Source organism: Filicampus tigris, chromosome 1 (genome assembly GCF_054856515.1).
Source record: "Filicampus tigris isolate MCC_2025a chromosome 1, RoL_Ftig_1.0, whole genome shotgun sequence".
Taxonomy (NCBI): domain Eukaryota; kingdom Metazoa; phylum Chordata; class Actinopteri; order Syngnathiformes; family Syngnathidae; genus Filicampus; species Filicampus tigris.
The window spans coordinates 24,149,717-24,163,198 of NC_141217.1; the positions used below are offsets into that span (position 1 = coordinate 24,149,717).

Consider the following 13,482-nt stretch of genomic DNA (forward strand, 5'->3'; position numbering starts at 1 on the left):
GGGAACGTGTAATAGAAAATGCCTTTGGTCTGTGGGAGCGGCCATCGAGGCGTAGTGTGGTCTGCCAAATTCCCAAACTTGGTAAAGTAGACTTACCAAGGCATTAATATGAAGATGCACCAGTTTTTATGCAGAGTGCACATGTGCTTGTCTACAAAAATATGGCACGTGGTGTTGCAAAAAAGCCACAGCAAGCAAAAGAAAAAGCTTCAACTCTCCAAGGAACATACAATGTAAACCCATTTAAAGTTTAAAACAAAACATTAGTTTAAAATACATCATGTACTAACATTACGGTACATTAAATACAACATACTATGTTAGGATTTTAAAAAATTCCACTGTGATTCTGTGTTAGGGCATCCTTGGTTCTGGTTTTGCCCTCAAAGTCCAAGAGCAGCACAGGCAGAAACATTTTGAAAAGAGACGCAATCCTGCGGCAAGCCTCATCCAGGTACCTGTTTGAACGTAGCAATGTTTTTCTTGGCCCGGTTGTTTTTGTCAGACACCATCACCACTAGACTTTTGTGCCACATCTTCCTCTTACAGGCCACGTGGAGGTTTTATGCAACCAACCTTTCCCGCACGGATCTGATATCCACTTGGGATTTTTATGAGCAGACTGTAGCAACCCCAATGTACAGGTAGGCTAACATTCAATCAAATGTTCTTTCGCAAAAGTATGAACACAACTGTGTCAGAAAGATTCCAGGGCTGATTTCACAAACTACGGGTTTGCCCCCTTCGTTGTGAGCCAGACGGTCAACCAGCGTGTCTACGAAGAGATTCTGAGACGTTTGTTTCGTTCAGTATGCAAGAATTGTGCCATGACAACTTGCGGCTCGCAATGACAACGCATCTGCTCACAATAGTCTGAGCATCCGGCTGATTTAGTTCTCCCCGTGCCTGCGTGGGTTTTCTCCGGGTACTCCGGTTTCCTGCCAAAAACATGCATGGCAGGTTAATTGATCACTCTAAATTGCCCCTAGCTGTGATTTTGAGTGCGGTTGTTTGTCTCTGTGTGCCCTGCGATTGGCTGGCAACCAATTCAGGGTGTCTACTGTCCAGAGACAGCTGGGATAGGCTCCAGCACGCCCGCGACCCTTCTGAGGATAAGCGGTATAGATAATGGGTGGATGGATATACTGTATATATATGTGTTTTTTACATATTTCCCTGTTATTGGATTAAAAAGTACAGCGAACATTTAATTGCCAGTTGTTATTCATGTATGAATGTAATGTAATTTGCACTGATGAATACTGTTACTTATTTTCCTGTTTTTAAATCTAAAAGTTCAGTGAACATTTAATTGCCAGCAATATGTCATGTTTCAAATGGACCAAAAGACATGTTTAAAGGGGAAGTCAACCCAAATATGTTCTATGCAAGCCCACTATTTGATACAAGGCACTCTGATAAATATTGCGTTTGTGAAATAAGAGTTAATTCACCCGTTTTTAACCATCTCTGGGGGCTGCTATTTTGTCACTTCTGTCGACTGAAAATTACATCACAGTTGCTCAGGTAACGACCAATCACAGCTCACCTGTTTTCTGAAACTGTGCCATGATTGGTCGTTATCTGAGCCCTGAGCAACTGTGATCTCATTTTCAATTAGCAGAAGCAACAAAATGGCCGCCCGCTGAGATGGGTAAAAACGGATGCATTTTGCTGATTAACTCATACTAGTGTTTCAACTAGTGGGCCTGCATACAATATATTCTTGAAAAAAATATGGTTGGGTTGACTTCCACTTTAAGAATCGTGAAATTTCAATTACAAAAGTCATAACGAAAGGTAGACTGGTTTGCTAAAATGTGCTTTGATTTATTGGTGTTCCATGTAAAAAAGAATCAGGCTAAATGGGCGGCCCCCCAAAAACAAATCACATTTTCACCTCACCAAATCTGGCCCTCTTTGCAAAAAGTTTGGACACCCCTGATCAAGAGAATCTGTTATGAAGGCCTGGGCAACATCAAGATGCTTGTGAGAATGTTGCTGAGGGGGATCGTGGAAGAAAATAGCTGGGGAAATGCATTAGGGGGATAACTTTCCAAGACAAATTTTGTATTTTGTAATTTGGATTTAAAATGTATCTTTTGAAAACCAACCCTGCGACCTTCAGACACACTTTGTAAATACAAACAATAACTAATTTCCTTTCTCTCCAGTTCAACAAAAGACTGATGTAATTTTAGGGTATTTTTTTCTTTCTTTTTAAGATTGTATTAACAGCTTGTGATACATTTCAAACTTTACTTTAAAAATGGCATGTCAGTCACTAATAATTTACATAAATCTGTCCTCACCTATTTTGCATGAACAAGTAGACTGCAGATAGGACAAATTTCCCCTGAAGGCTCCTTTTAAAACGTTGCAGTACACAAGCTGCCTTAGTGACCGTCACAGGCAAGATTTTATTCCCGAGCAGGATATTGCAGTTTGTCTGTTCTGGTTAGAGCTCCTCTACTTCATCCAAGTTGTAAATGAAGGTGAAAAGGTGATGAGCAGCGTAAAAGTCAACTGCCAGGCTGAATGGAATTAGCACCTGCAGGCAAAAATCAACCTTTGGTCAGCATTGAAGTGAACACGTTTTTACAGAATAGCTGCATGGTTAAAGTGTCTTTCTCTCTCTCAGATTAATTCCGCCTTTGAATCAACTGGACCTGCTGAGGAATCTAAAAGGAAGGTCTTTCAGGTATGGTATTCGAACGTGGAGAATGATGGTCATTGGGATAACTAACATGTAGCAGTGATGATGAAAAACGGCGGAGTAGTTAATCAATCATGTCAAAATTGATTCAATGCTATACAATCTGTATGATTTAGCTATTAAAATTAGAACTGTTTCTGATATTTTGACCCTTCTGACTACCGGTATGTCACTCAAAACTGAGCATTTTCGTCCTTGGAAACAGAATATTTGACACAATTTTTGTATTGAACCTCATCAGATTGTGCAAATGTAGATAATGTGCATGAACGTGAGAATCAATGTCTGATTTTAAAGACATCATCGTTTGATTAAATGACCTTTTTATTACTACTTTTTGAGAAATGTGTTCATTCTACTCACAGGAAGGAGTCCCAAACAGAAACCTCTCCCAGGTCTGTAATGTGATTGATTCAGTTGTCTCTTCTTCCTGTTGGCTTCTCTTCAACTGTGCTTTTAGCTGCCCCTGAGCCACTCTTCTTGGCGGAAGTGCGTGCGCGCGTGTGTGCGTGCGTGCGCGCGCGTGCGTGTCTGTTTGGCAGCTATGGGTGTGGTTGTGCAGTCCGAATGCCTCCTTCAAGAATGGTCATGCTGCATTTGCATATACAGTATGATGCTCAGGGATGAGTGCTCACTGCTTCCTTATACTGTACATTTCATCAAAGAGCTGATTTTTGATAGTGAAGCATTCATCACCACAGGAAAAAGTGTTTGTTTTTTTAAACACTTTTCAATGCTTTGCTTGTTTTATTTCCACCCACACTGTGTTTTGACAAAGGAAACAGGCTGGATGACATGGCATCAACACTTTATTGTGACTGCAGGCATTAGAGTGAGATTAAAACACTAAAATGTTGAAAATTATCATACGGTGTGTTGACGCTCGCAGAGATATGATAATTAATTAATCAAACACAGTTTCGCGCATAACTGCTGATTTTGGCACTGTATCCACTGCTTTGTTTTTGTCTCCTCTACTGCTCCAGTAATGAGAATGCACACAAAGACAGACTTTGTGGTTGCTGTCCGAGAACTTTTAGGTATTGTTTTTGCACAGATACTACCCCACTGCACTGCAAGTCTGTGTGTCACCTCCCGCACCTCAGTTCCAATCCCACCTTCAACACAATTTATTTATTTATTTTGTAAATGTGATGACTTTGGGTCATGTGAAAATAGCCGGTTCCGTTTTAAGGCAATTTTCATTAGTTGTTGTCGTGCGTTTTAAGTGCACCGCTAGATGCAGCAAATCGTACCGTGGTAGAATAAAACCTAGGACGTGATTGAATTGTAAATAAAATACATTAATTATTGAATACAAACATGAAAATAAATATTCAATTTCTTATAATTGTCTCTTAATCTTATAGATTAGGTTTGAGATATCACAACAGTTTTACTGGCATCCCCCTCTGTCCTTTCAGTGCTGTGTGGGTCAGTGGAAACATATTCCTTATCAAGTGGCAGATTTTTAGCATCTTTAACTCTGCCTTGGCATTAGAAAAATATTTATGTTCTACATTTACTTTAGAATATAATATACAATATCATTTCTCAAATAGGCTGCATGACACAATTAATATCAAGGAATCACCAACTTGAAGAAATAATCATTTTTCCTTGATCTAAGAATACACCTTCATTTCTTACACACAGCAGGAATAATAGGCGGTACCAGCATCCAGCGTGGTATCTGTAAAGTTGACAGTGCAGGGGAGTATAGAGGGGAAGCCAACCTCCAAATTTTCTTTCCAATAATATGTTCTATGTGCCTTCACTAGTCTAAACACTCCATTCTGATTAATATTGTGTTTGTGGAATATGAGTTAAGCAGCAAAATCCACCCGTTTTTAGCCATTTCAGGGGGTGGCCATTTTGCCACTTTCTGTCAACTGAAAATGACATCACAGGCCCAATCCCCAATACCCACATGTAGTCGAAGTACAAGAAGGGTTTGAGGGCGAAGGTTACAAGTGTACAAAAATTGCAAAATTGGGACACTGCGTGACGTCATCGACTTATGCCCCCGCGTCAGCCAGCATGGAGGCACAGGTTGTTGTTTTGGCAATTTTGCTGTTTAAAATTATATTAAAACTTCAGTAAAGTCGTAGTAAAGTAAAACTCTGGCTTGGTCTTCCAGTCGATGGGAGCTATGGCTCCATTATTTTGACTACTTGCTGCTCCTGCACGATATGCGGCAAATGCGCAGAAGGTTGCTAAGCACGGCAGCTACACTAGGACAAAATATGGAGGCAGACGGTAACGGGTAAACGGTGACTTTAAAACATTGATTAAAATGCACATACACTAATGATAAACTTTGTAATAATTCGTTCTTTACACTTGAAGAGACTTTTTTTCGGCACAGGCACAGAAATTCCATTGAATGTCACTTTTTCAAAAAACAAATCCGCAGTGAATTTTGGTTAATATGCTTCGGCTTAGGGGCCATGAATGCGGGCTCAGCCGAAGTGCGGAACAAGGGCGCAGAGGGGGCGGGGCGACAGAGCACTTTGCAGAAGTGGGACACCCACTATCGTACCCTCGGCGGGAATGTGCAAATGAGGGGCACAAGGGTGCAAGTGTGGGTATTGGGATTAGACCTCAGGTAATGGCCAATCACGGCTCACCTGTTTTATGAAGCTGAACCATGATTGGTCGTTAGGCTACCTGAGCCCTGAGCAGCCTCTGATATCATTTTCGGTCAAGAGAAGTGACGAAAGATGGACAAAAAACGAGTGGATTTGAATGCTTTAACTCATATTCCACAAACGCAATCTTAATCAGAATGCTGTTTTTAAACTAATGGGGCTGCATAGAACATTTTCTTGTCAAGAACATTTTTGGCCTGACTTCCACTTTAAAGAAAAGTGTAGTATGATTGTATTGCAATATTGACACAAGCAGAATTAGGTATTGCGAAGGGATTGTTTTATTTTGCAACATTTCTGTTGTCTTCAAGTAAACAGAGCCCCTACAAAGAAACACACTTTTTTGGTTACTACCCTGTCAAAGATATTACCTTTTAGCTTTAGTATTCCATTGAATTTGTTTGTAGTTAAAGCTTTTTATTTGCTTGCTGCCTTTTTGCCACTACTGACTATCTTCTGACTGATTCTTTTTGTCTTCTTTTCACAAGGGACATTGAGTATGATCCTTTATTGCTTTGCATGTTTTGCACATTTAGAAAGAGACACCACAGCTCATCCTGTTGAGATGTCACTTTGCTTCCCGCGCATGCTTGCTTGTAGCTTCCTGCTGCTTGCCTGAACTGCCGAATGCCCCACTATGTTCCTATATGGACATGGCTTCCACTGCTGTAGGTTCTCTTGAGGTAAGCGTCACATCAGTGTGATACCTTTTACATTTAAACAAGCAAGAAGATAACGAGACATATGTTGTTTACTTTACACATCGTTACTGAACAGAAAGATGCCATACAATTATTTTCACAAAGACTCACCATTTCTTGACTTGGTCCTTCTAGTCGGAAGGCGAGCTTGAAGGACAAGGTGTTCCCCAGTCCTTCCAAGTCTCCATTGGCCAAAGGCAAAGACCAGTCTCCTGGGCCAGAAGATGGTGCTGCGACGAGCCCCGGCAAGGTCACTAAGAGCTGGAGCTTTACGGAGAAGAACCGAGGTCCCAAGCATTCTTTCAGGGTTCGGGGCAGCGCCTCACGCCAAAACTCAGAGGGTAAAGCATCTCTTATACACCGTACATGTTCATTCAGAAAGTACTTAGACCCCCTTGAATTTTTGATTGTCTGAGGCTTTATGTTTGAGAGCCTTACAGCTGACAAGGCATCAGAGCAAAAACACATCTGAAGGACTCATCTCATTGGCAAATGAAGATAAACAAAACTGTGTTAAAGCAGCACTAGGCAAGAAATCGACATTAATAAAACATTTTCACAACTCTTTCAAGTACAGCGGTTGAACTTCATGACTTCATGCCCTGAGGGGGTCTGTATCATTTTTACTGGCACAAAGCAACATTGAAGAGGATGGGATCAACCCTGGCACAGAAAAAAATACAAATATCCTACAATTGCTTTACGGCATACTCACTTCCTCCTTTCGTTATAAGGACGGCTCAGGATTTCACGACACCACGCGCTGGCACGCATGGGAAATGTGGTTGATTTTTTTCAAAACAACTACTACTAACTAACACTACTAATTTTGTCCACGTGGCGCCGCCATAATCAACAAAAACTGACATATGACACAGTGTTGCTTTAAGGCTTTGCAAAAACACGTTTTGTGCCTTTAGAAATTTCCCAAACCTCTAGAATGATAGCACAAAATATATTTATGACAAAAATTGATGACCAACAACCAATGATGTCCCAGAAGGATAAAGAATCAGTGTTGGGGAAGTTAAGAGTGGAGAACATCTCATTTGTTTTTCCTGTGTTGACGTCTGTCACATTTGATTTGGTTAAAATGAACTCGGGTGCCATTCCTCCGATAGTGCGGTTTTGCTCAAGTGTGAACAATATCATTCAAACCCGTGAATGCAGAATCACTTGTCATTGGTGCTTTGCCGGCTGCACAGAAGTCGAGTTCACCCAGCCGCACTGTCAACGATGGCAACTTAAGAGGTTCCATTAAGGTGCTCGAATTCAGGAGACATGAGTGTATCTTTTCTGGAAGCCTTTTTGTCCATATCAAATTGGTGAACAATGCAGGACTTCCCAAATAATTACAATAAATTGTCATGACAAACACAGTTTAGCACAAAACAGCTCCCCCCACCCCATCATTTTTTCCATTTTTAAGTTCAAATACACAATCGGCATTTTGCTTTGTGTGGTTGTCCTCAATTGCTGTGTAATTATTTTTGTAGCCTTGCCACAATCCTGTCGCAGAGCTCTTCAGGTCGTAGCTACTTTATTTTGATGTCAGGCATTAGTGTTTGCTTTGATAGGATTTTTGATCTATCAAGTGTTTTAAAGATATTGGCATGTACCTTTCAAGGTGTATAAACTAACAAACATCTAAAAATGATCAAAACGATCAAAGGGTCTGAATACTTTCGGGCATGTGATTTTCATTTATTAATTTATGTATTTAACTGAAATATAAACATTTCAAGTGCTACTACGGGGTTTCATCGTTAGGTTGATTTTTTTTGACTTGCGGGCAAACATTTTGTTAAGCTCTGAGTGATGGTCGTGAAATCAACTCAGTGTATTTCGCTTCACAACAAGCACCAGGTTGCTACCCCTTTTTGAAGTTTGCTGTACTGTACAAACAAAAACCATTACACATTGTGTATTTGAAACAACCCCTTAGCTTAGCCTTAGGAAAGCTAAGAAATGCTAACAAACAATGAAAAATCCCATAGACTGGCTAATGAAAAGCATTGGGGTCATAGTGTTGTAACCCTTTAAGAAATTAATGTTTGAACACAAATGGTGGAGCAACAAATGTAAACAGATAACACAGGTCAGCATTTTTTTTTCGAATGATTTAATCAGAGATGCAATAAACTCTCCTTGATTTATTTTTTGCGCTGATTCCAAATGTGGCCTTATTTTTTTTCTCTATCACATCAGGTTTCAATAATAGTAATAATCATAATAGAATATGTAACACAGTAATAGTTTTAGTAATATTACTATGAATGAAGTGTTAAGTTCAGCAACAGATGGATTTTTTTCTGAAATGTCATACAATGCAAGGTAAAACCCATATTACTCTGGCTTTTAAAGGTCAAACTCTCAAAAACTTGGTGTTCTACAAAAAAAAATATTTTTAAAAAAAATCAGCGTCAGAAATACGCTTAGGGACACACAAAGCCATCTCTGATTAAAATTTGCTGTTTACCAGCGTAATATAATAATACTCATCGGCAAATATTCTTTATCCTTTTTGAAGAGTGGCCACTAATAAAACTGAGGAGTTGTGACTTCTACTTCAGCTCTATGTACATCTGTATGTCTGTGAAATACTGCCCCCATGTGGCAATGACGCGCACACCAGAAGTAGCAGCACAGTGTCACTTGAACTTAATCAAACAAAGGTTTAAGGTTTAATTATTTGCATTCAATGTGTTTAATTATGTCAACACTACTACACTACTAGAAAGATAATTCGAGATTTGAGTGTTTTGGGTTAAAAGACAAGTACAACTGAGGTTGACTAACAAAATAATCGAACCAGATTCTGTGATGGTAGCACAGAAGACATCATCGGAAAATAAGGAAGGTGCCTCTTGAAGGCACTTGTAGGTCAATAAGTAATCAGGAAGTGCTAATGGAATTACAATACAGTATTTGGAATCTTTTTGTTCAGCGGGTGCTTTGTCATGCAGGCGTTGCAGTGCAGTCATCTGTCGACAATATTTATTACTGGCTGGCCCAATAGCAGTCACATTCCATTCAGTGGCGTATAAAATAGATTTTTCGCCTTCATATTTCTGCTGTCACTTTATAGTAAATGAAGAGTTCGTCACCATAGCCAATTTCTCTAATTAACGCTACAGTATACTCGATACAGTACATCCACAACCATCACCGTCTGAATGGTTTCACCAAAGAATTCAATTGATGACATATTTGTAATTTACATTAGTTGCCTGAAATATAAAAATGATATTCTATTCATTGTGGTCTCATATGTGCAGCTTGTTTGCCAGGGAATTCCAATCCGAACTGTTTGTCACATTTGTCTCTTGCCGATGTTCTCACTTGAATCCATAATAAATTGCTTTCCATGTCTTCCCTTTCTCTCTCCTTGCAGCAATTGAAGGTTTAATAAGTAAGACATTGGGATATTTTTGGTTGGCTTATATGGGGGATAGTCGTCAAGACAAGCTTCATCTATTTGGAAAACATGCATGCTGAAATCTGCTGAGATTTTTTTCACTTGACATGAACCCCTTTCATATTTGCCTTTTTGCCCCAGAAAATTTCAAGTGAACAAATTGCCATTGACGGTGGGAGTCGCTTCGTAAGTTAACAGTGGGTTCAAGTCAAGTGGTGTCAAGATAAAAGGGAAAATGCCTCCAAATTGCCCGGGTCGCCATTTTGCATGAATAGTCCTCACTTTCCTTGCTCACATCTGTCAACAGCGGTCAAGTCTCGAGACCTTTGCCTGACTGCCGTCAAATCCATCAAAACACCACCTGGCTCAACTGAATTTAATAATTACTTTCCGAGTACTTGTCAAAGGTTTCAACGGAGCTTCACGCCGTCTGTCCAAGCCTTTGATTCTGCACTGATTTTATTCTGTTTCACAAAGCCTACACACGTTGCTCACAAACGTGCTACTAAAATCACTTATCATTCAATTCTCTGTCAAAGACAAAAGCAACAGCTTTGCTTTGCTTCTCTTGATGCAGGTAGTGGGCGGGCCAAAGTCATCTTTTTTTTGAAAGTGTCCTTCTCTTTGTTCTGTAGAGGCGAGCTTTCCAGGAGAGGACATTGGCGACGACAAGAGTTGTCACTGTGAGTTTCTCGCTCCAGAATTGCCGCCGGGGCTAAGAGTAGCAATACGAGCAATATGGTAAGAGCTCACATTCGGTTCTCTTCTGCTACGTTAGCTTCACCCGGGAAATGTCCAAGGTGTTGTTCGTAGCATTCTGTTTTCATCCGGGCAAGCAAGTTTCGGCATGCACTCAAACAAAAAATCTTAAAAAAAAAAATCTTCTATTCTATTTTGTATAGGAACAATTTTTCTTACATTATATTTTACATTTCCTTTGTATTTTTACATCATATTTTTTAAATTATAGTTTAGTGTTTGAATTATTCTGATCATTCTTTTAAGAGGTGATTGAAACAAAAGGTGATGTCTTTGAAGTTGTGTATCTGCTCCAGATGTAAATACCTTGGCGTAAAAGCTGAAATGTTGATCTCTTGTTTCATATTCATCTTTAAATATAAAAATGTTTTCCCTCAGCAAAAGTGAAGCATTGCCTGACTATTCAAATACTGTTGGAGGGCAGTGCAACGCTGAATGAGGAAATATGTGTCTTCCCTCAGCATCATGACTTTCCTGGTGTCAAAAAGAAGATTCAAGGAAAGCCTACGACCGTATGATGTCATGGATGTGATCGAGCAGTACTCTGCAGGTCACTTGGACATGCTGACCCGCATCAAGAACCTTCAATCCAGGCAAGCACACATTCACTGTCCAGGGCAAACCTGAGAATCCTCAACCCAGGCTGAAGAATGCACACAAGCATCTCTCAGGTTATGCTATGTCCAGTATGAAACGTAGACTCTTCTAGTCACTGAGGTCAACATCTTTGTGAAATGACGATGATAGTGTTATTTGATATAGGCCATGTTTACTGTCTACACACATGTGCACATAAGCCATTTTGCCTGTTTCATTAATCAGACATGTGTTGTATTCAGTTCTTTACATTAGTGACATTGTAAAAAGTACAATTCACTCATTCTAATCTCGGATTGCAACATGTCGTTGTTTGCAGCAGCCTTTCCTGCACAAGATGTCATGTTTCTGTCCACTAAAGATCTTCCATAAACAATATATTCAGTATATTCCAACAGGAAAACACATACTGTTGCTGTCGAGCAGAAACCGCTGATGTCCGCATTTTATCGTTGTCATATTTTTCACTAATCGGTACTATTGGACAGTCTGCACATGAGTCCGTTGTTATTATTATTATTATTATTATTATTTTTTTTTTTAATTTAATTTAATTTTTTTCCCACAACTTATTGACCACTCTAAAGTGTTGAAAATGGCCTGGCCTCTTTGATGATGCAACGTTAATTGCTCAACAAACATGCTGTGTTTGGGTTGCCTGAATAGTGATAGTTTGTCTGCACTTTCATGCAGACTTCCTTACCTGACTCACTGTATGTCTTTTGTGTTGGGAATATATTGAAAGCGAAGATTTCCCACATGGCTTCATTTCTGGATTGCGCTCATATCGTCTCTGTGTGCCTTGCCAGGATAGATATGATTGTTGGGGCCCCTCCCCCATCAACACCTCGCCATAAGAAGTCCACTGAAGGTCCTAGGTTAGGTCAATAGACTTGTACATCTAGAGTGATCATTTTGCAAGCTTTGTCCTCAATGTTGACGCAGCTACATTAGATGCTAACCTATCTTAATATTTTGACAGAAAGACCCCCTTTTGAGTTCAAGCCACTTGTACAGTATATTTCATTCAGATAGAGAATGCATGCAGACACAAAGTAACAAAGATGAATATGGACAAAAATCAAAGCAATGAGTCATGTGACCGTGGCCTCTCTCAGATGGGGGTCCTTTGCTTGGTGTCAAACTGGAGAGACAGATGGAAAAAGCACCCCACCAACAGGATGAAATGTTAATGACGCATGGAACCACAAATAAGTATGCAAGAGCACGTTCTCACGTTTTTTTTAGGATGATACTGTACAAAAATTGTTTGATTTTTGGGACTGCTTAAAAAGTTTATTTTTAATCATTAAGAAAAAAACGCTAACAAAGTATCCAAATTTGGTATAAATTGAAAGTTTTTAATAATTACAATTAATTGGTGAACAGGCAAAGTAAAATATGGGAATCCTTGCTTTTAAATTATGTTTTAAAAATGGTATGTTCTGAGTGCATGCATAGTCGCCACTGTAGTTGTGTGGAGTGTGTTGCTGAATCAGCTTTTTTAGCCTGCCCTGTTAAATACTCCTATTTAAATAGTCCTAGAATAGCCATTTTGTTGATGTTAGGTAGTCCTCATTTTTTGTACGATTTCCTACAAAATTCTTGTGAGAACATGTTGAATGCATCGTGTTGCATTTTGGGCCACAGCCCTATTCTCTCACTCGGCACTATACAATAGTGATTGGTTGTATGTTATGCATGTATACACAATTCAGATCAATACATTACACTTTTGGGTGTGCTCACTTCATTTTCACATACAGTGGAACCTCAAAAGTCCAGCAATTTCTTCTGAATTGCTGGTCAACTTCAGAGTATTCATGTTTAGAAATGTACTTATATATTTTTTTATTTGTGCCATGTTAACTGCCACCATGAGGGGTTGAGCCAACTCATCAATGTGTTAACTGAACCACTCCAAAATGACGATTACAGTTGAGATCGCTGAATGGCCAGTCGCATGTTTTGGCATGAACAAAAAAAGGAGATCAGTGCTGCCAACAGACTAACTTCTCATGTCAGCAATCGGAAAATTCATCAAATGCCTTCTGTAAGACCGGAAAGGCAGACATTATACTGTAACATCTCCTTAGATGACAAAAAAAAAAAGATCTGTGGCGGTTGATCAAGAGCCTGTTTATTGCGAAAATAATCCATGAATGAATTTAATTCAAAAATATAAGAATTTGGCAGACAACTACTGTTTTGCTCAGGCTTTCATCCAGCAGAGACACGGCAAGGTCTCCAATCACAAATCACACTCACCTAAATGGTCTCACGTTCGGATCTTTGAAAACGCTTGAAGGAGCACAACTGCTGGTTTGCGACAATTGCGATTGTGAGTGCGGATGTTTGTTTGTTTCTGTGTGCCCTGCAATTGGCTGGCAACCAATTCAGGGTGTTCCCCGCCTACTGCCCGAAGACAGCTGGGATAGGCTCCAACACTCCCCGCGACCCTTGTGAGGACAAGCGGTATCGATAATGGATGGATGGACGAACTGTGCGACTATAGGGGAACCTGAATTTAGAGGTTCCACTGTTGTTTCCAGTCATTTTTATCTGTTTATTCATCGTTAGCATGACATCATCAAATTCAATTCTGTTTTCAAATATTTACCATATAAAAAGTAAGTCACA

At 39.7% G+C, this 13,482-nt stretch overlaps 1 protein-coding gene across 4 annotated transcripts in view; it reads left to right on the top strand.

Annotated features, from left to right (window-relative positions):
• Positions 1-13,482, top strand: part of kcnq2a (potassium voltage-gated channel, KQT-like subfamily, member 2a) — a 32,262-nt gene that overhangs the window by 15,301 nt on the left and 3,479 nt on the right. Inside the window, exons 7-15 of one of the 4 annotated variants that reach the window (XM_086028364.1) lie at positions 359-454; positions 550-644; positions 2,642-2,701; positions 3,082-3,111; positions 6,204-6,409; positions 9,463-9,480; positions 10,122-10,227; positions 10,707-10,838; positions 11,652-11,720. In XM_086028364.1, coding sequence (XP_085884490.1) covers positions 359-454; positions 550-644; positions 2,642-2,701; positions 3,082-3,111; positions 6,204-6,409; positions 9,463-9,480; positions 10,122-10,227; positions 10,707-10,838; positions 11,652-11,720 — 812 coding nt within the window. The remainder of the gene's footprint in view (positions 1-358; positions 455-549; positions 645-2,641; positions 2,702-3,081; positions 3,112-6,203; positions 6,410-9,462; positions 9,481-10,121; positions 10,228-10,706; positions 10,839-11,651; positions 11,721-13,482) is intronic. The other 3 variants (XM_086028372.1, XM_086028382.1, XM_086028390.1) reach the window with 3 other exon arrangements.